At 44.9% G+C, this 22,814-nt stretch overlaps 1 protein-coding gene and 1 long non-coding RNA gene across 2 annotated transcripts in view; one reads left to right on the top strand and one right to left on the bottom strand.

Annotated features, from left to right (window-relative positions):
• Window positions 1-311: 311 nt before the first annotated feature.
• On the bottom strand, window positions 312-17,469 carry LOC123742448 (uncharacterized). The gene is made up of 2 exons (XR_006769609.1): window positions 17,389-17,469; window positions 312-729 (listed from the first exon to the last, which is right to left on the bottom strand). It is a non-coding gene; the product is annotated as an uncharacterized lncRNA (long non-coding RNA).
• The window catches only part of LOC106602915 (RAC-beta serine/threonine-protein kinase), a 22,133-nt gene continuing 16,622 nt past the window's right edge, over window positions 17,304-22,814 (top strand). Inside the window, exons 1-5 of the mRNA XM_014195909.2 lie at window positions 17,304-17,658; window positions 18,840-19,004; window positions 19,204-19,332; window positions 19,578-19,689; window positions 19,902-20,049. Coding sequence (XP_014051384.1) covers window positions 18,959-19,004; window positions 19,204-19,332; window positions 19,578-19,689; window positions 19,902-20,049 — 435 coding nt within the window. The 5' untranslated portion in view covers window positions 17,304-17,658; window positions 18,840-18,958. The remainder of the gene's footprint in view (window positions 17,659-18,839; window positions 19,005-19,203; window positions 19,333-19,577; window positions 19,690-19,901; window positions 20,050-22,814) is intronic.

Genomic DNA, 22,814 nt, shown 5'->3' with positions numbered 1-22,814 from the left:
CTGAAATACATACAAAGCACCTACGTATGCAAAGCTCTCACTCAGTCACTCAGAAACGTATTTCAGTTTCTGCATGCCTGCCAGCAGAAAATCTTTGCAAAAGTGTCAGTAGGCTATCTGCCCCTGCTCCTCCCCCTCCGAAGCATAGTCTAGTAGCCTACTGACATTACAAGCGTGATACAGAAATTAGGGAGAGAGATTTGAAATTAGAGCAGAATGGATGACACTTTTCAATGCTGGGTAAGGATACTATAGGTATCACGTTTCACATTGGATTTATTAACTACTCTGAACAAAAAATAAACGCAACATACAACAATTTCAAAGATTTTACTGAGTTACAGTTCATATAAGGAAATCAGTCAAATGAAATAACATCTATGGATTTCACATGACTGGGAATACAGATATGCATCTGTTACCTTTTTAAAAAAGGTAGGTGCGTGGATCAGCGTTGGACATCTCCTTTGCACATTTAAAAATATATATTTTTTTTATTTAACCTTTATTTAACCAGGCAAGTCAGTTAAGAACAAATTCTTATTTACAATGACGGCCTACAGTTCTAGACGACTGTTGGGAATATACTAGTAGACAAGGCAGTGGTTTTGGTTGGACAGTTGGAAAGCTTGCTGATGAGAGTGGTGTGAGGGAGTTGGAGGTTGGCCCTTCTCTGGTGATAGGGGATTCTCCTCCATGGTAACTCCCAGATCCTGTTGTTGATCTAACCTTGGTAGAGAAAATAAAAGAATGGTCAGAAGTCAGTGATATAGGAAACTGGTTGACAATTACGTTGGTAACAGTTTTATGCATTTTTTCTGCTTTTCGCAGATGGATCAAAGGACCCAGATAGTGGACACACAGGAGCAGGCTTTTTTGTCCCTGAATTTGATGTGTAGATATGTAGAAGACTAACAGATGGCGATACTAGTTGCCCTCCAGTGGGTGGAAAACGTTCATCCTGTCAGAATTATAGTATGCTCAGATTCCCTGTCTGTATTGATTAGTTTATCATCTCATGAATCTAATAGGAGTGACCTACTATTGGAGGCATTATTGTTATTATGGATAATTGAGAGACTGGGTGTAGTACTGAGATTCTGCTGGGTCCCAGCCCATTCGGGTGTTGAAGGGAATTAAATTGTAGACCAAATAGCCAAGATAGCTTTAAAACAAGATATAATTTATATTAATGTTCCGCTGGGAAGAGTAATATCAGAGCCATTTTGATAGATGTGTGGCAGAAGAGATGGGACTCTGAGCCCAAGGGCCGGCATTTATATGCCCTCCAAAGAAAGGTTGGTGGACCAAGATTCAAATGGTCGATGAAACGGTGAAGCATGTGTTGTTGTATTGTTGTAAGTATGGCATGCACCTTTAACATTTGTTTGCGGACCGCCATTATATCATAGAAGAAGAAGAAGATGGCAGTAGCTTGCCAGAGAGCAGAAAATGTTTGACGACTCCTTCGGGTGCGGAATTTGACTTTGGACACTGAAATTGTTTGTTTTTTGTGTTTGATTATAACATGCGGTTTTGGCGAAACTGCTCCAGCTCCTTCAAGTTGGATGGGTTCCGCTGGTGTACAGCAATCTTTAAGTCATACCACAGATTCTCAGTTGGATTGAGGTCTGGGCTTTGACTAGGCCATTCCAATACATTTAAATGTTTCCCCTTAAACCACTCGAGTGTTGCTTTAGCAGTATGCTTAGGGTCATTGTCCTGCTGGAAGGTGAACCTCCGTCCCAGTCTCAAATCTCTGGAAGACTAAAACAGGTTTCCCTCAAGAATTCCCCTGTATTTAGTGCCATCCATCATTCCGGCAATTCTGACCAGTTTCCCAGTCCCTGCTGATGAAAAACATCCCCGCAGCATGATGCTGCCACCATCATGCTTCACTGTGGGGATGGCGTTCTCGGGGTGATGAGAGGTGTTGGGTTTGCGCCAGACATTTTCCTTGATGGCCAAAAAGCTAAATTTTAGTCTCATCTGACCAGAGTACCTTCTTCTATATGTTTGGGGAGTCTCCCACATGCCTTTTGGCAAACACCAAACGTGTTTGCTTTTTTCTGGTCACTCTTCTGTAAAGCCCAGCCCAGCTCTGTGGAGTGCATGGCTTAAAGTGGTCCTATGGACAGATACTCCAATCTCCACTGTGGAGCTTTGCAGCTCCTTCAGTGTTATCTTTGGTCTCTTTGTTGCCTCTCTGTTTAATGCCCTCCTTGCCTGGTCTGTGAGTTTTGGTGGGAGGCCCTCTCTTGGTAGGTTTCTTGTGGGGCCATATTCTTTCAATTTTTTAATAATGGATTTCATGGTGCTCTGTGGGATGTTCAAAGTTTCAGGTATTTTTTTATAACCCAACACTGATCTGTACTTCTCCACAACTTTGTCGCTGACCTGTATGGAGAGCTCCTTGGTCTTCATGGTGCCACTTGCTTGGTGGTGCCCCTTGCTTAGTGGTGTTGCAGACTATGGGGCCTTTCAGAACAGGTGTATATAATATATATTGAGATCATGTGAAAGATCATGTGACACTTAGATTGCACACAGTTGGACTTTATTTAACTAATTATGTGACTTCTGAAGGTAATTGGTTGCCCCAGATCTTATTTAGTGGCTTCATAGCAAAGGGGGTGAATACATATGCACACACCACTTTTCTGTTTTTACATTTTTTGAAACAATATATTTTTTTCATTTCACTTCAACAATTTGGACTATTATGTGTATGTCCATTACAATGAAATCCAAATAAAATCAATTTAAATTACAGGTTGTAATGCAACAAAATAGGAAAAATGCCAAGGGGGATGAATACTTTTTCAAGGCACTGTAAGTCTGAGATGGATGAAGGTAGTAGGATCAGTAATGAATCTACCTACATGACTGAATTAAAAAATAATAGGAAAAGGTTCAGAAAAGGGAATGAGGGTGGATTTTCCACAGATGGGGACATAGATGGAAGGAGAAATCTAGAAGAGCAAACAGGCAGGGAGATGAGGTACAGGAGAGTAAAGTAATGATGGTTTTCTCTGAGCCAACCAGTAAAATGTTAGATCAGATAACATTGTCAAAGGCCATCAAGTTAGATATAGGACATGTAAAAGATGCAAGGTGTGTAGGGAAAAGAAATGTATTGATATTTGCGGTTAATATAGCTCAGAGGTACAAGATATTGAAAATGTAGGCACTAAATGGAGGTAGGGTGAAATACCATGTCCCTGCCAGTAAGGCAAAAGTGAGAGGGGTGATTGCGGGAGTACCAATGGAGGTGTCAATGGAGGAGTTTAAGAGGGAGGTGACTAGGGGGAAAGTGGTGGAGGCGAGGCGAATGAGCAGTAAGAAAAGGGAGGGTGGAGTAGAAAGCACTACGGTGTTCTTAGAGTTTGAAGGGAATCTTCCGAGGATTCATCAGCTTTTATGTTAGGGAGTTTGTGCCACCGCTGCTTTGGTGTTTAAAGTGTCAGTGCAAGGGACATGTAGCTAGCGTCTGTAAGGGCCAGAGACATTGTGCGAAGTATGGGGGACCACATGAATATGGCAAGTGTGGATTGGAGGTCAAGGCAAGGTGCTGTGACTGTGGCGGGGAACATAGTGCTGCATTCAGAGGATATATAGCACAGAAGCAGGAAGCGGACGTACAGAGATATAACATTACAAACAAGATAACGAATGCTGAAGCAGCACGGAGAGTTCAAAGTACAGAATCCTGTGAGGAAATTGGTGCAGCGTCCTCCGATGGAAGGGGAAGGTGAGGGAGTAGCACAAACTGGGGTCTCAACGAAATGTGGCTATCAGTGTGTGGTCACAAAATAATCATTGGCGTTGAACAGGGTTGATTTCTTGGCATTCATGTGTAGTGGGATGAATATGAGTGAGCAAGTTAATTAACCTCTCTGGGATATGTGGGACGCTAGCGTCCCTCGCCAACAGCCAGTAAAATTGCAGGGCGCCAAATTCAAACAACAGAAATCTCATAATTAAAATTCCTCAAACATACAAGTATTATACACCATTTTAAAGATAAACTTCTTGTTAATCCAGCCACAGTGTCTGATTTCAAAAAGGCTTTACAGCAAAAGCACACCATGCGATTATGTTAGGTCAGCGCCTACCCACAGAAAACCATACAGCCATTTTCCAAAGAAGGAGAGGTGTCACAAAAGACAGAAATAGCGTTAAAATTAATCACTAACCTTTGATGATCTTCACCGGATGGCACTCCCAGGACTCCATGTTAGACAATAAATGTGTGTTTTGTTCAATAAAGTTCATCTTTATGTCCAAAAACCTCATTTGAAATTGGCGCGTTATGTTCAAAAATGCATTGTCTCAAACAAACATCCGGTGAAAGTGCAGAGAGCCACATCAAACTACAGAAATACTCGTCATAAAAATTCATGAAAGATACAAGTGTTTAACATACGATTAAAGATAAATTTCTCCTTAATGCAACCACTGTGTCAGATTTCAAAAATAATTTACGGAAAAAGCACACCATGCGATTATGTTAGGTCAGCGCCTAGCCACAGAAAACCATACAGCCATTTTCCAACCAAGGAGAGGTGTCACAAAAGTTAGAAATAGCATTAAAATTAATCACTTACCTTTAATGATCTTCATCTGATGGCACTCCCAGGTCTCCATGTTAGACAATAAATGTTTGTTTTGTTCGATAAAGTTCATCTTTATGTCCAAATACCTCCTTTTTGTTTGCGTGTTTAGTCCAGTAATCCAAATGCATAAGGCGCGCTCATAAAGTCCAGACGAAAAGTTAAAAAAGTTCCATTATAGTTCATAGAAACATGTCAAATGATGTATATAATCAATCTTTAGGATGTTTTTATCATAAATCTTCAATAATATTTCAACCGGACAAATCCTTTGTCTTTAGAAAGGAAAGGAAAGGGAACGGAGCTCGTGCTCACGGCCGAGCATGATAAACAACTCATGGCTTTCAGCCAGACCACTGGTTCAAACAGCTCTTATTCGCTCCCCTTTCAAAGTAGAAGCCCGAAACAACGTTCTAAAGACTGTTGACATCTAGTGGAAGCCTTAGGAAGTGCAATCTGACCCCATAGATACAGTATATTGGATAGGCAATCACTTAAAAAAAACTACAAACCTCAGATTTCCCACTTCCTGGTTGGATCTTCCTCAGGTTTTTGCCTGCCATATGAGTTCTGTTATACTCACAGACAGTTTTGGAAACTTTAGAGTGGTTTCTATCCAAATCCAATAATTATATGCATATTCTAGCTTCTGGGTCTGAGTAGCAGGCAGTTTACTCTGGGCACCTTATTCATCCAAGATACTCAATACTGCCCCCCGTTCCCAAAGAAGTTAAGAAAAAGTCTGCACGCATAGAAGTGGTGTTTACGTGCGGCCAAAGATTTCCTGGGAATTACAGAAGCAACTAGAGTAATGATGCATGAGATGTTTGGGTTCCGGAACTCCAATTTGAGCAGCAGCAGCTGAAAAATGAGCTCCTACAAATATTGAAATTTACATGGTTTTTAGAGTGAAGTACATCGGAAAAAAGCAAAAGAAAACTGCAAGACTGAAGAGGAGAAAAAACAAGCAACAAACAAAGAAGATAGGCTTTTGAAAAATAACTATTTTTCATAAAATTGTAGTTATCTTAGCTAGCTGAATTGTTTACCAGTTGCTAAGCAGTTGCTAGGGACTCTTTTGGAAGAAGCTAGCTAGCTAACGAAGAACAACAAAGAATATCTAGTTAACAGAAGAAAAGAAAGAGAAAATCAGGACAGAAGAAAAAGGATATCAAAGTGAAACAGTTCTCTAAAGACACAAGAGACAATAATACAAGAAACAACACTTCTGTAGCTTGTCAACTATGTGTCTGTCTATCCCTGTTCTCTCCCCTCTGCACAGGCCATACAAACGCTTCACACCGCGTGGCCGCTGCCACTCTAACCTGGTGGTCCCAGCGCGCACGACCCACGTGGAGTTCCAGGTCTCCGGCAGCCTCTGGAACTGCCGGTCTGCAGCCAACAAGGCTGAGTTCATCTCAGCCTATGCTACCCTCCAGTCCCTCGACTTCCTGGCGCTGACGGAAACATGGATTACCACAGATAACACTGCTATTCCTACTGCTCTCTCTTCGTCTGCCCACGTGTTCTCGCATACCCCTAGAGCATCGAGCCAGCGGGGTGGTGGCACTGGAATCCTCATCTCTCCCAAGTGGACATTCTCTCTTTCTCCCCTGACCCATCTGTCTATCTCCTCATTTGAATTCCATGCTGTCACAGTTACCAGCCCTTTCAAGCTTAACATCCTTATCATTTATCGCCCTCCAGGTTCCCTTGGAGAGTTCATCAATGAGCTTGACGCCTTGATAAGTTCCTTTCCTGAAGATGGCTCACCTCTCACAGTTCTGGGTGACTTTAACCTCCCCACGTCTACCTTTGACTCATTCCTCTCTGCCTCCTTCTTTCCACTCCTCTCCTCTTTTGACCTCACCCTCTCACCTTCCCCCCCTACTCACAAGGCAGGCAATACGCTTGACCTCATCTTTACTAGATGCTGTTCTTCCACTAATCTCATTGCAACTCCCCTCCAAATCTCCGACCACTACCTTGTATCCTTTTCCCTCTTGCTCTCATCCAACACTTCTCACTCTGCCCCTACTCGGATGGTATTGCGCCGTCCCAACCTTCGCTCTCTCTCTCCCGCTACTCTCTCCTCTTCCATCCTATCATCTCTTCCCTCTGCTCAAACCTTCTCCAACCTATCTCCTGATTCTGCCTCCTCAACCCTCCTCTCCTCCCTTTCTGCATCCTTTGATTTTCTCTGTCCCCTATCCTCCAGGCCAGCTCGGTCCTCCCCTCCTGCTCCGTGGCTCGACGACTCACTACGAGCTCACAGAACAGGGCTCCGGGCAGCCGAGCGGAAATGGAGGAAAACTCGCCTCCCTGCGGACCTGGCATCCTTTCACTCCCTCCTCTCTACATTCTCCTATTCTGTCTCTGCTGCTAAAGCCACTTTCTACCACTCTAAATTGCAAGCATCTGCCTCTAACCCTAGGAAGCTCTTTGCTACCTTCTCCTCCCTCCTGAATCCTCCTCCCCCTCCCCCCCCTCCTCCCTCTCTGCGGATGACTTCGTCAACCATTTTGAAAAGAAGGTTGACGATATCCGATCCTCGTTTGCTAAGTCAAACGACACCGCTGGTCCTGCTCACACTGCCCTACCCTGTGCTTTGACCTCTTTCTCCCCTCTCTCTCCAGATGAAATCTCGCGTCTTGTGACGGCCGGCCACCCAACAACCTGCCCACTTGACCCTATCCCCTCCTCTCTTCTCCAGACCATTTCCGGAGACCTTCTCCCCTACCTCACCTCGCTCATCAACTCATCCTTGACCGCTGGCTACGTCCCTTCCGTCTTCAAGAGAGCGAGAGTTGCACCCCTTCTGAAAAAAACCTACACTCGATCCCTCCGATGTCAACAACTACAGACCAGTATCCCTTCTTTCTTTTCTCTCCAAAACTCTTGAACGTGCCGTCCTTGGCCAGCTCTCCTGCTATCTCTCTCAGAATGACCTTCTTGATCCTAATCAGTCAGGTTTCAAGACTGGGCATTCAACTGAGACTGCTCTTCTCTGTGTCACGGAGGCTCTCCGCACTGCTAAAGCTAACTCTCTCTCCTCTGCTCTCATCCTTCTAGACCTATCTGCTGCCTTTGATACTGTGAACCATCAGATCCTCCTCTCCACCCTCTCCGAGTTGGGCATCTCCGGCGCGGCCCACGCTTGGATTGCGTCCCTACCTGACAGGTCGCTCCTACCAGGTGGCGTGGCGAGAATCTGTCTCCGCACCATGCGCTCTCACCACTGGTGTCCCCCAGGGCTCTGTTCTAGGCCCTCTCCTATTCTCGCTATACACCAAGTCACTTGGCTCTGTCATATCCTCACATGGTCTCTCCTATCATTGCTATGCAGACGACACACAATTAATCTTCTCCTTTCCCCCTTCTGATAACCAGGCGGCGAATCGCATCTCTGCATGTCTGTCAGACATATCAGTGTGGATGACGGATCACCACCTCAAGCTGAACCTCGGCAAGACGGAGCTGCTCTTCCTCCCGGGGAAGGACTGCCCGTTCCATGATCTCGCCATCACGGTTGACAACTCCCTTGTGTCCTCCTCCCAGAGTGCTAAGAACCTTGGCGTGATCCTGGACAACACCCTGTCGTTCTCCACTAACATCAAGGCGGTGACCCGATCCTGTAGGTTCATGCTCTACAACATTCGCAGAGTACGACCCTGCCTCACACAGGAAGCGGCGCAGGTCCTAATCCAGGCACTTGTCATCTCCCGTCTGGATTACTGCAACTCGCTGTTGGCTGGGCTCCCTGCCAGTGCCATTAAACCCCTACAACTCATCCAGAACGCCGCAGCCCGTCTGGTGTTCAACCTTCCCAAGTTCTCTCACGTCACCCCGCTCCTCCGCTCTCTCCACTGGCTTCCAGTTGATGCTCGCATCCGCTACAAGACCATGGTGATTGCCTACGGAGCTGTGAAGGGAACGGCACCTCCATACCTTCAGGCTCTGATCAGGCCCTACACCCAAACAAGGGCACTGCGTTCATCCACCTCTGGCCTGCTGGCCCCCCTACCTCTGAGGAAGCACAGTTCCCGCTCAGCCCAGTCAAAACTGTTCGCTGCTCTGGCACCCCAATGGTGGAACAAGCTCCCTCACGACGCCAGGACAGCGGAGTCAATCACCACCTTCCGGAGACACCTGAAACCCCACCTCTTTAAGGAATACCTAGGATCGGATAAAGTAATCCTTCTAACCCCCCCCTTAAAAGATTTAGATGCACTATTGTAAAGTGGTTGTTCCACTGGATATCATAAGGTGAATGCACCAATTTGTAAGTCGCTCTGGATAAGAGCGTCTGCTAAATGACTTAAATGTAAATGTAAATGTAAATGTTGAATCAGCCAAGAGGTGATGGTTTGGAAAAACCTATTTAGTATGTTTTTTGTGGTGCTCCAATGGAAATGCTAGAACCTTAATAGCTAATGGCAGGAGTTTAAGAAGTTTGTATATGATATGGATGTAGTACCAGATGTAGTGTGTACAAACCTCAACTGGAGTTTGTGATACCGGGATTCAGTTCGGTACGGTGTGATAGAGTGGAGGGGTCGGTGGGGGTTGTGCTACATTCATTAAAGAGGGTATGGCGTACAGAGTATTGGAGATACAGGAATTGGAATGTGTGGGGATAAAAAATATGTAGGAACAGAGGTAACATTGTAATAGTACATTTTTTATAACCCCTGCAAACCTCTCATGTTAGCACATTTAGAAGGGATTGATAGAACGTGTAGGGGTCAGAAGGTAATATGGTTTGGTGATTTTAATGCCCATAAAGAAATCTGGGGAAGTACGCATGAAGATAACAATGGAAGTATAGTTGAAGAATTTATGGATAACAGGGGATTAGTATGTGTTAATGATGGGAGGGGGACGAGAATTCATGTGGTGAGAGGTACAGAGTCATGCTTACACTTGACATTAGTAAAAATGCTGTAATTCCAGTGTTGGTAGAAACAAATGTCACAGCTGTATTAAGTAAAGAAAGGCAGATGTCCTTGGTGGTGCATTTGCAGCGGTTTATGTGAGTACCTGTGTGATGAAAGTAAGAAAAGATTTAGGAAAAAGTAAAGCAGCATGGAGATGTTTTCAATAATAAAGGGGAGTCGGGAGAAGCTATGGATGCAGAGTTTCTATGTATGAGATGACAAAAGTGTTGGAGGGATGCGGGGGACTGGTCCTGGAGAAGATAGGGTGTGTTATGTGATGTTATGTCAAGGGGGTACTCAAGGAAGCAGGAGGGGTGAAGTCAGGCGCAGGAGACAAATGTCCGTGAACACACGTTTAATGGGCGTAATCCTCAAACAGCCAAAAACAGGCAAGGCAGGGCAGCAATACAAAAACAACAGTATGAGCCCGAAACCAAAGTAGGGGCGCAGCCCAAACTCATCAGCCTTACAAATACACAGGCAGAGGAAAAACACCTAACCCCAGCCTAACCAACCTGACAAAAACAATCACGCACAAAAAACAAACCTAAACAGAAAGACTAAATAACCCCCCCCCCCACTAATGAACTAACACAACACAGGTGCAAACCTAAACTAGACCTAACAAAAGGAAAATGAACAGAGGACCGGTGGCAGCTAGTAGGCCAGCAATGACGACCGCTGAGCGCCGCCCGAACGGGGAGAGGCGCCACCTTCAGTCGACGTTGTGACATGTTAGGGTTGTATAATAAGGTGTCGAGGACTTGGGTGATACCTACTGGGTGGAAACGTGAGGTGGTGTTGCCATTTGTAAAACCAGAAAAAGATCCCGCTAGGGCGGGCAGTTATAGGCCTATCACATTGACATCCAATATGTGTAAGTTGATGGAAAAGATAATAGTGGGTAGGATGATGTATTTCTTGGAAGTTAGGGGATTGTTGAGCATATCACAGAATGGGTTCAGGAGAGGGAGTTCTGCCATAGATGCCCTGGTGACAGTTAGTACAGAGATAGCCAAGGCCCTGACAAAAAACAATTGAGGAGTGTTGTGTATTTTGACATTGAGAAAGCTTACGATACCATGTGGAGGGAAGGGTTGTTGATCAAGTTGAGTGCATTGGGCATCTGTATAACTGGATCGTGGACTTCCTGTTCGATCGGGTCATATGGGTGAGGGTGGTGTCAGAATTGTCAATGTGGTCTGCAGTGGGCAATGGTACTCCTCAGGGAAGTGTGGTTAGTCCGGTGTTGTTCACCCTGATGATAGATGATATTTATTTAAAAAGGTGGGATTGGGAGTAGGTGTGGCCTTGTATGCTGATGATGGGGCTATATGGAAGAGAGGTGCAAATTTGAAATATGTGATGAGGAAGATGCAAGAAGCTGTTGGAGTTATGGAAAATTGGTCTCTAACATGGGGGTTTAGGATGTTTGTGGCCTGCTTTATGGTGTTTTCTAGGAGGAAGGTTAAAGATGTTAGGATGTAAATATACAGTCAGGATATAGGAAGGGAGTCTGAGTTTAAGTATTTAGGTATGTGGTTTGATGAGAGGCTTACGTGGAAGAGGCATGTTGAGTATTTTGAAATTAAGTGTAGGAAGGTGCTGAACCTCATGAGGGCAGTGGCAGGATATGACTGGGGGTCGGATAGACAAACACTGTTGTGTATTTATCAGGCATTGATCAGGTCATTTTTGGATTGTGGGTGCTTTGTATATGGTTCAGCAGCCAGAACGGAACTACAGCGTCTGGAAAAGGATACGGTCAAGGGCCCTGAGATTGTGTGTGAGTGCCTTCAGGATGACACCTGTTGAGGCATTGCAGGTGAATAGAGGGGAACTGCCACTGAGGATAAGGTGGGACAAACTTGCAATAGCGTACTGGGTGACATTGAAAGGGAGTTCAGAAGGATATCCTGCGGTCACGGCAAATGGGAATGTTGGGAGCGAAGAGTGGGTAAGCAGAGGGCAATTGGGCAAAAAGTGGTAGAATATGGACTGGGGGAGAACGAGATAGGGCCGGCAAATGCATTGGGGAAGGTTCCTCCATGGCTGTTTCCGAAACCAAGTGTAGATGTGGATATGATTGAGGGTAGAAGAGAATGAGGTGAGGTGAGGACATGAGACGGTGTGTGGAGAGATCTATAGATAATTGGTTATTTTTGTTTTTAAGGAGATACAGTATACAGATGGATCAAAGGATCCAATCAGTGTTAGGGTCGGGGCAGGGGTGTATATCCCAGATTTCAATGTTAGAGTATGGAAGCAATTAACTGATTATATGTCAGTTTATACGGCCGAGTTGATGGCCATGATTATAGGTTTGAGATGGGTAGAGGAGGTGAAACCACTCAGAGTGATGATCTGTTCTGATTCGGCTGCAGTGTTGAGTAGTGAGAAGACAGGTAGGTCGGATAGGGGAGACTTGTTTGTGGAGATGACTGAGCTGTTAATGGGATTGGAGAGGATGGGAGTTGGGTTCCCGCCCATGTGGGTGTGGAAAGTAATGAGAAGGCTGATGTAGTGGCTAACAGTGCAGTGAGGACAGATGGGGTAGATATTCAGGTCCCGATGGACAGTAGGGAAGTCAAGTCCTTGATCCGGGCCAAAGGGCTCGATCTTTGGCAAAGGGAGTTGAATGCTAGTAGTAAGGAGAGGTCATTTGATCGCGTGCACCGGTCAGTAAAGGAAGAGGTGGGTAGTATGGGATGTAGGAGAGAGGAAGTTGTGTGGAGTAGACTACAGTTTGGGCAAACAAGTTTGAATGCCACGTTGTGGATGATAGGGAGACATGAAACAGGTTTGTGTGATGAGTGTTCAGTTGAGGAAACAGTAGAGCATGTGTTGATATTTTGTGAATACTGAGGTAGATAGCGAGAGATTGTGTGAAAGGGTTAGAGAGGCTGGCCGGGGTTGGAGTTTGGGTGGTGTAGTGGGGGGAGGAAAGGGAAGGAAAGTGGTGTCTAGGGCTCTATTTCACTTTCTTAGAGGAACAGGACAAATGAAGAGAATTTAATGTACGTAGGCCGTGACTGGCCTCACACTCCAGTACAGTAGGTGGCGGTTTATGCACCTTAAAAGCTGGATGCGATCCGCCAATCTCAAAGAAGAAGAAGAAGAAGCTGAAGAAGAAGGTTTGGTTGTTTAGTAACAAAACTAACGTGTGCACAACTATTGGCAAAACAGACAGGGTTGGCTTAGATTGTTGATAACATGTTAACTATATTTAATCTACAATGTTAAAAACATGAATAAAATTGCACAATGAGCACTTTTCTCTCAAATACATCTCTCAAATACATTGGAATTGTAAGTAAGCATTTCACGGTAAGGTCTACACCTGTTGTATTCAATTTGATAGTTGTTGGTTAGCAATCTAGCAAATTTTTGGCCATATTATCATACACGTGACATCAATCAAAACACCTCAAAATAAGACATGGTATCAAGAACAAGATCTAACGAGCTGAAATGAGACACTTATGATTCACCACATGGCAGTTTCTTGTCATTGTTGCTAGCTATCTGGTCCCCAGAACCATAACAGCACACGGCCTTCTTCCCCTTTGAAGCGTGCACATCGTTTCAATGATGTTGTCAGCTAACCCATACACCCGTACAAATCTGACAAAAGCCGTATCCCATCTAGCACAGATTATCCATTATATTGACCAGATTGTCTATGTCCTGAAGATGGAAGCCAGTTGGGAGGAGGCGATATCAGGTGGGACCATTCTAGCCAATGACTGTTCAACGTTGCTCTGACTAATCGGAATCTATGCTTCAAGATTGTTTTGATCACGCGGACTGGGAAATATTCCCCTGTGACGATTAGAACTTATCCAAATCAAAAACCGTGGATAGATAGCAGAATTCACTCAAATCTGAACGTGCAAACCACCGCATTTAACCAAGGCAAGGTGACTGGGAACATGGACGTGTACAAACAGACCAGTTATGACCACCGTAAGACAATCAAAGAGTCAAAATGACAGTACAGGGACAAAGTCGAGTCGCAATTAAACGGCTCCGACACGAGACGTATGTGGCAGGGACTCCAGACAATCAAGGATTCTAAAGGGAAAGCCAGCCATGTCGCAGACATCGACGCCTCGCTCCCGGACAAGCTAAACACCTTCTTCACCCATTTTGAGGCCCCCGCCACTCACAAGGACTGTGTGCTCTCATTATCTGTAGCCAACGTGAGTAAGACATTAAAAGCGTGTTAACCCTCACAAGGCTTCCGGCCCAGAAGGCATCCCAAGCCGTGCCCTCAGAGCATGTGAAGACCAGCTAGCAGGAGTGTTTACAGACATATTCAATCTCTCCCTATCCCAGTCTTTTGGCCCCACTTGCTTCAAGATGTCCACCATTGTTCATGTAACAAAGAAAGCGGAGGTAACTGAACTAAATGACTATCACCCCGTACCACTCACTTCTGTCATCATGAAGTACTAGCTAAGGAAGACACTAGTTAAGGATCATATCACCTCCACCTTACCCGACACCCTAGACCCACTACAACGCTTTTTATTGACTATAGCTCAGCCTTCAACACCTTAGTGCCCTTCAAGCTCATCACTAAGCTCAGGGCCCTGTGCAACTAGATCCTAGACTTCCCGATGGGCCGACCCCAGGTGGTGCAGGTAGGCAACTACATCTCTGCCTCGTTGATCCTCAACATGGGGGGCCCACAGGGGTGCATGCTCAATCCCCTCCTGTACTCCCTGTTCACCCACTGCGTGGCCATGCACATTTCCAACTCAATCATTAAGTTTTCTTAGACCTGATTACCAGCAATGACAAGACAGCCTACGGGGCAGAGGTGAGGGCCCTGGTGGAGTGGTGCCAGGAAAATAACCTCTCCCTCAACGTCAACAAAACAAAGGAGCTGATCATGGATACAGGAGAGAGCACGCCCCCATCCACATCGACGGAGCCGCAGCGGAGAGGGTCAAAAGCTTCATGTTCCTCAGCGTGCACATCACTGAGGACCTGAAACGGTCCCTCCACACTGACAGCATGGTGAAGAACGTGCAACAGCGCCTCTTCAATCTCAGGGGGCTGAAGAAATTCAGATTTGCACCTAAGACCCTCACAAATTTCTACAGATGCACCATGAAATGCATTCTGTCGAGCTGTATCACCGACTGGTATGGCAAATGCAATGCCCGCAACCGCAGGGCTCTCCAGAGGGTGTTGTGTTCAGACCAACACATCACCGGGGGCACATTGCCAGCCCTCCAGGACATGTAAAGCACCAGGTGTCACAGGAAGGCCAAGAAGATCATCAAGGACCTCAGCCACCCGAGCCACTGCCTGTTCACCCTGTTATCATCTAGAAGGCGAGGTCAGTACAGGTGCATCAAAGCTGGGACCGAGAGACTGAAAAACAGCTTCCATCTCAAGGCCATCAGACTGTTAAACAGCCATCACTAACATTGAGGTGCTGCTGCACAACATACTGACTCAAATCTCTGGCCACTTTAATAATTAAAAATTGGATGTATCACTAGTCACTTTAAACAATGCCACTTTATATAATGTTTACATACCCTACATTACTAATCTCATATGTATATACTGTACTCTATACCATCTAAATCAAATCAAACAAAAATTATAAAGCCCTTCTTACATCATCTGATATCTCAAAGTGCTGTACAGACCCCCAGCCTAAAACCCCAAACAGCAAGCAGTGCAGGTGTAGAAGCACGGTGGCTAGGAAAAACTCCCTAGAAAGGCCAGAACCTTGGAAGAAACCAAGAGAGGAACCAGGCTATGAGGGGTTGCCAGTCCTCTTCTGGCTGTGGAGATTATAACAGAACATGGCCAAGATGTTCAAATGTTCATAGATGACCAGCAGGGTCAAATAAAAATAATCACAGTGGTTGTCGAGGGTGCAACAGGTCAGCACCTCAGGAGTAAATGTCAGCTGCCTTTTCATAGCCGATCATTCAGAATATCTCTACCGCTCCTGCTGTCTCTAGAGAGTTGAAAACAGCAGGTCTGGGACAGGTAGCACGTCCGGTGAACAGGTCAGGGTTCCATAGCCGCAGGCAGAACAGTTCAAACTGGAGCAGCAGCACGGCCAGGTGGACTGGGGACAGCAAGGAGTCTACTGCATCTTGCCTACGGCCATCGCTCATCCATATGTACATATTCTTATTAATTCCTTTACACTTGTGTGTATAAGGTAGTTTCTGTGAAATTGTTAGATTACTTGTTAGATATTACTGCACGGTCGGAACTAGAAGCACAAGCATTTCGCTACACTCGCATTAACATCTGATAACCATGTGTATGTGACCAATACAAGTTTGATTTGATAACACATTAGAAACATCTATGTACAGTGTTTGCAAATGTAGAAGAGTAGATTGAGGTAAGGCAATAAATAGGCCATAGAGGTGAAATAATTACAATTTAGCATTAACACTGGAGTGATAGATGGGCAGATGATGATGTGCAAGTAGAGATACTGGGGTGCAAAAGAGCAAGAGGGTAAGTAATAATATGGGGATGAGGAGGATGGGTGTGCTATTTACAGATTGGCTGTGTACAGGTACAGCTGCTCTGATAGCTGATGCTTAAAGTTAGAGAGGGAGATAAAAGACTCCAGCTTCAGTGATTTTTGCAATTCGTTCCAGTCATTGTAGGGATACCCATGGTGCTGGAGATCAGAAGTGTCTGGTGAGAGAAAGGCAGGTTGAGGTTGCCAGTAGTTCAGAAGGTATCGTATGCTGAGGCAGTGAAGAGAGTAGTAGAGGAAGATGGGTTCAGGGCGAGGGATCCTAAAAGGCTCCCTGTGACTAGGCCGAGGCCAATAGAGTGATCGCAATAACATGTGCTTCAGTAAGGTAGCCATGGTTATCAACTGTACAGCATAAAAGGAACATAAATCACAGTAAATAGATGTTGTGGTGGCAGCTGCAGAGAAGTACTTGTGTGTACGAGATTTTACTGCAGAAGAGTTACAAGATGTGTTGGACAATAGTGTCCCGTCCTCCCAGGCTGCCAGCCTAGTGTAGAATCAGATAGGGACAAGTAGTGGAATAATGGTGAGGTTTTAATGGGTGTAGGGTCCGTTGGTATGGCAATTTTCTTCCCTCTTCCCTATCTTTTGTCACTTCCCTTTTTGTGTCACAAAGTGTAATGAATTCACACTCCAGAACAGTAGGCGGAAACACAGGGCAAGAGAAGAGAAATAGATAAACACTCCAGTCCAGTAGGTACGATGAATCCACCTTTCAGTTGGTTGTGATCCGCTAATACAAATTTAAAGAAGAATATGTCCACAGCGATAACAATGGCCAGATATTTCGCCGGATATATAAATGTGAAGCATCCGTTTTGCGTTTCCACTCACTACCAAATTTGGTGAAGAGAGGAAGCTTGCAGTGGAAGAAGACGGTGTAGGATTAATTTTGGCCAACTGCACATTTTCTCCTCGATTTAAATATGAGATCTCAATAGAGTTTTCTGTTTCCGAAACTAAAATCTGTAACAAACAGAGTGGACTACGCTTTGTAAACTTTACCCTTTGCAACTTTTTACAAAAATGCCGTTGTTTAGAAGGAGTGCAAGGGCGAATATAGTTATTGCACAAGCGCACTTCACAGAGTAGGTGGTAATATGCAAATAATGCTAGAATGCGCCAATAGGATCTCGCTCTCTCGTGCTTCGCTCTGACCACATCCTTGCTTCTTCTTTTTACCTCCTTGCTTGTTCTGATTAATTTCTTCCCATTGGAAATGAAAGGCTCTGGTATATCTTGGGTTGGTTAAAACAATGTTTGATATGCCTTCTTTCACAGGCTGACGTCCGTAAATACGTACCTCAACTGCGTCATTTCCTGTTGTACGCTTTTTTTGGGGGGGGTATTCCTTCTCGGATGTCCTGTAAATTACTGGATTGAGCCTGTAAAACAAACTGATTTAAACAAGAACAACGTGGAGAGAAAACAGCTTAAAAATACGCATTTATACGTTTTACAGGTCATTTTAATTGAAAGAGCAAATAGCTTACTACTGCTTTGCTGCGTACATACTAGAAGACTAGTGCACCCTGACTCAAACACGCCACCGCAGAAAACAGTCGAAACTCAGGTAACGTTACGCGGTAGCTAACTACACTGCAGAGAAAAAAGGGCAACGCTACGTTAACTGAGATCGCCTTGTTGTAACGTTGCAGAGTTGACAGGGTTCATCGGTGTCTACATTTCCCCCCTAAAACCAGCCCATGGTGGGGAGTATTAATGGAAGTTAGCTGCTATAGCTAGCTAACGTAAAAGGTTACAGTAACAGTTAACTTAGAGTTTTTTAATGTTTGTTTCTTCAATATTGGCTCAAGAGTAGCTAAGTCGCCAAGTTGTTGTCAAGAAGGTCAATTTGTACGTTACGTTTTAGTTTCGGTTGCGGGTGGGAAAGTGACAGGTGTTGTCAGTCCTTGTCCAAACATAGTTGAAGTTGGGCTTGTCAGCTAACGCTAACTAGCTACTATGAGAGAGTTCATAGCTAGTGTCGTGTGTGCTGGTTACCAAAAACAGGAATAGCCGATCTAACGTTACAGATATAAGTGTCAAGACAACATTTAGACATTTTATGCCATTCCCTTTCAATTTACTATTTAAATTTAGCATGCTACAGATCAACCATCCATTGATTGCCAACAAAACTGAGTAGTTATTGATTGGAGCCATTGCGCTACAGTTAGCTAGCTAACGTTAACTGTTTAGCTGTAGCACGTTAACGTTAGTTACATCAAGTTTCAGCTTGACCTTTTTCAGCATGTCTTGACACTCAGCATCTCAAGTCAGCCTGAAACTTGATGTAGCCTAGCTAACTAATTTGCCATCTTTATTAGTGTCGTACAGTTTTTTTAGCTATAGGTTAAACCACTGATTTGACAGTGTCTGCTAGCCTAGCTAGCTGACCAATTCGACCTCGAATGCTCTCTGTACACCCATTGCAACACTTTCTCCCAGCCATGCTTGTGTGCTTACTGGTACCCTCTGGCACATTTCTTTGATCTATCTGTTCTTGCAGCACCAATAAAGTCTTGCCCCAGCGTCAAATATAAGCTCTGCTAGATAAAAGTTGTAGTTTTTTGTCATTCATCCAGAAAGGTTTGGTGCCAGTAGTATTTTTGTCTGGAAAATCATATTGGATACAAAATGCTGTTGATCTCTGCTCATCTCTTCATAGTCTGTGTAGGCTAGCCTATGTCTTGCAAACTCATGTAGGCTAGCAGTCATTAATATTCCTCATGTTGTGGTTTGTTTGTCTAGGTGCTGGGTTATTGTAAACACTGACACCCTCCTGACAGTCCAAGTCACTCAGGCCCCCCTCCCTTAACCCCACCCGTTCCCCTCCCCTACCCCCTTCCACGACCATCCCACCCTTGACTATGAATGAGGTCAGCGTAGTCCGAGAAGGATGGCTCCACAAGAGAGGTGAGGACTCGCAATTTCTTATTTTTCATAGCTAATATAATCACTTTCAAAACACAATTTCTGACAAAGCCAGGCAGAGAGACAACCAATCCACGCTGTATGTAGTTGCCACTGAATGTACATTGTGGCTGACCTCAGACTAGGTTATATGAGAGTATTCAGGGGGTGTGTACTCAAGCCCACTTGTCTCTCTGTGCAGGTGAGTACATTAAGACTTGGAGGCCGCGCTACTTCATCCTAAAGAGTGATGGCTCCTTCATCGGCTACAAAGAGAAGCCTGAGCTGTCCGTCCAGAGCTTGCCCCCGCTCAACAACTTCTCAGTGGGAGGTGAGGGTCCTTCAAAGGGGGAACTTTTATTGTTGATGTCCCGTGCTCTTGTCTCTGGCAGTGTTTGTTATTTTGCTGGGTGTTTAGAGCCACTTCTGTACATAACATTTAAATGAAATGTTTGTGTTTTCAAGGCTAGATGTTGCTTTGGGGGTCTTCACACACTTCACAAATTAAATGAGGTAAAAACACAGGATTGCGGCATTAAAACATTTGTAATGCCGTAATCCCCCCATTTGTCCCAGAATGCCAGCTGATGAAGACAGAGCGGCCCAAGCCTAACACATTCGTTATCCGCTGCCTGCAGTGGACAACGGTCATCGAGAGGACCTTCCATGTAGAAAGCAATGCAGAGAGGTAAGGAAGGGATAGAGGCAACTATGAGGTGTGAGAATGGGCCAATGGTAGGGGTAGATAAGAGAGCGGGGAGGAGGGGTAACAGTCTACATAGAGGTGGAGGGAGGGATGGATATATTTCTGTGTAAGTCATCAGCAAAAGTGGTTCGGAGGAATTCTACAAGCTCACTACGGTGTAGTAATTGCACATTATTTGGCTGTGTGTGTGTCAGAGAGGAGTGGATGCGTGCCATCCAGGCGGTGGCCAATGGGTTGAAGGTGCGAGAGGAGGAAGAGCCCATGGACCTGTTTGGCTCTCCCAGCGACAACAGCAGCATGGAGGAGATGGAGGTGGCCATGTCCAAGACCCGCTCCAAAGTGGTGAGTGTGTTTCTATGACATGATAGACATGTTCACTCAGATTATTCTTCCAATATGGTTGGGTGCTAAATCCTGGTTTGTTCCTATCCAGTGGCTGTCGGTGACATTTTTAAGATCAGGGAGGATGATACATTTTTTATGAGCATGGCCTTATTTCTATTACAGCATATTAAATGACTGTCATTCATATTCCATTCACCCAGCTAAATGTAACATCGATAGGTTTAGGCTACTACATGATACTAGAATTTTCCATATACATATGAGGTTGCAACAACCTAGCTTATGAATGAACATTTACAACGTAGGGGCACAGGTTGAGTGAGACAGTAACACATTCAATACCGCCTTGCACACTCTTGCCTGCATCTAGCTGATCTAGGGTGTAATCATTAGTCCAACAGTTGCAAACGAGAGATTCTATTGGACAAATTTAGGTATGTTTATCTCTGTTCAGTTCCATTTGCTTCTGTTTACGAAACGTTTTTTAATAAAATCTGTGGAATGAATACACCCCTGATCACACACAAACAGTTCACTTTCATAGCAGCTACATATAAACCGCAGGATCATTTTGGTTGTAGAATTCCTTCTTGCATCTACGCACTCTCCTCCTCTCACCTTTTCCAAGCCAAACCTTCATATCATAACTGCTACACACAGCCTACATCGTTTTCACCATATCATTTTACATTTTATTTGTCACATGCGCCGAATACAACAGGTGTAGCTCTTACACTGAAATACTTACAAGCCCTTAACCAACAATGCTTTAAGAAGTTAAGAAAATAAGTGTTAAGTAAAAAATAGATAAATAGAAAATAAAAGTAAGTAGAAAATAAAAGTAACAAATAATTTAAACAGCAGCAGTAAAATAACAAACAAGGCTATATACAGGGGGTACCGGTACAGAGTCAATGTGCGGGGGCACCGGTTAGTCGGGGTAATTGAGGTAATATGTACATGTAGGTAGAGATAGTGACTATGCATAGATTATAAACAGAGAGCAGCGGCATAAGAGGCCCTTTGATTAGCTGTTCAGGAGTCTAATGGCTTGGGGGTAGAAGCTGTTAGACTTGGCGCTCTGGTACCGCTTGCTGTGCGGTAGCAGAGAGAACAGTCTATGACTAGGGTGGCTGGAGTGTTTGACAATTTTTAGGGCCTTCCTCTGACACCACATGGTATAGAGGTCCTGGATGGCAGGAAGCTTGACCCCAGTGATGTACTGGGCCGTACGTGCTACCCTCTGTAGTGGCTTGCGGTCGGAGGCCGAGCACCCCTGATGGGCCCCCCGTGTTGAGGATCAGCGTGGCGGATGTGTTGTTAACTACCCTTACCACCTGGGGGCGGCCCGTGAGGACATCCAGGATCCAGTTGCAGAAGGAGGTGTTTAGTCCCAGGGTCCTTAGCTTATTGATGAGCTTTGTGGGAACTATGGTGTTGAACGCTTAGCTGTAGTCAATGCATTCTCACATACAGTTGAAGTTTACACACACCTTAGCCAAATACATTTAAACTCAGTTTTTCACAATTCCTGACATTTAATCTTAGTTAAAATTCCCTGTCTTAGGTCAGTTAGGATCACCACTTTATTTTAAGAATGTGAAATATCAGAATAATAGTAGCTGGAATTATTTATTTCAGCTTTTATTTCCTTCATCACATTCCCAGTGGGTCAGAAGTTTACATACACTCAATTAGTATTTGTTAGCATTGCCTTTCAATTGTTTAACTTGGGTGAACTCATCCAGAACGCCGCAGCCCGTCTGGTGTTCAACCTTCCCAAGTTCTCTCACGTCACCCCGCTCCTCCGCTCTCTCCACTGGCTTCCAGTTGAAGCTCGCATCCGCTACAAGACCATGGTGATTGCCTACGGAGCTGTGAAGGGAACGGCACCTCCATACCTTCAGGCTCTGATCAGGCCCTACACCCAAACAAGGGCACTGCGTTCATCCACCTCTGGCCTGCTGGCCCCCCTACCTCTGAGGAAGCACAGTTCCCGCTCAGCCCAGTCAAAACTGTTCGCTGCTCTGGCACCCCAATGGTGGAACAAGCTCCCTCACGACGCCAGGACAGCGGAGTCAATCACCACCTTCCGGAGACACCTGAAACCCCACCTCTTTAAGGAATACCTAGGATAGGATAAAGTAATCCTTCTAACCCCCCCCCTTAAAAGATTTAGATGCACTATTGTAAAGTGGTTATTCCACTAGATATCATAAGGTGAATGCACCAATTTGTAAGTCGCTCTGGATAAGAGCGTCTGCTAAATGACTTAAATGTAATGTAATGGGTGAAATGTTTCGGGTAGCCTTCCACAATCTTCCCACAATAAGTTGGGTGAATTTTGGTCCATTCCTCCTGACAGAGCTGGTGTAACTGAGTCAAGTTTGTAGGCCTCCTTGCTCGCACACGCTTTTTCAGTTATGCCCACAAATGTTCTATGGGATTGAGGTCAGGGCTTTGTGATGGCCACTCCAATACCTTGACTTTGATGTCCTTAAGCCATTTTGCCGCAACTTTGGAAGTATGCTTGGGGTCATGACCCATTTCCGACCAAGCTTTAACTTCCTGACTGATGTCTTGAGATGTTGCTTCAATATATCCACGTAATTTTCCTCCCTCATGATGCCATCTATTTTGTGAAGTGCACCAGTTCCTCTTGCAGCAAAGCACCCCCATATGATGCTGCCACCCCCATGCTTCATGGTTGGGATGGTGTTCTTCGGCTGGCAAGCGTCCCCCTTTTTCCTGCAAACATAACG

Source organism: Salmo salar, chromosome ssa04 (genome assembly GCF_905237065.1).
Source record: "Salmo salar chromosome ssa04, Ssal_v3.1, whole genome shotgun sequence".
NCBI lineage: Eukaryota > Metazoa > Chordata > Actinopteri > Salmoniformes > Salmonidae > Salmo > Salmo salar.
The sequence above is the reverse complement of the archived record's forward strand: the minus strand, read 5'-3'. Positions and strand labels throughout refer to the sequence as shown.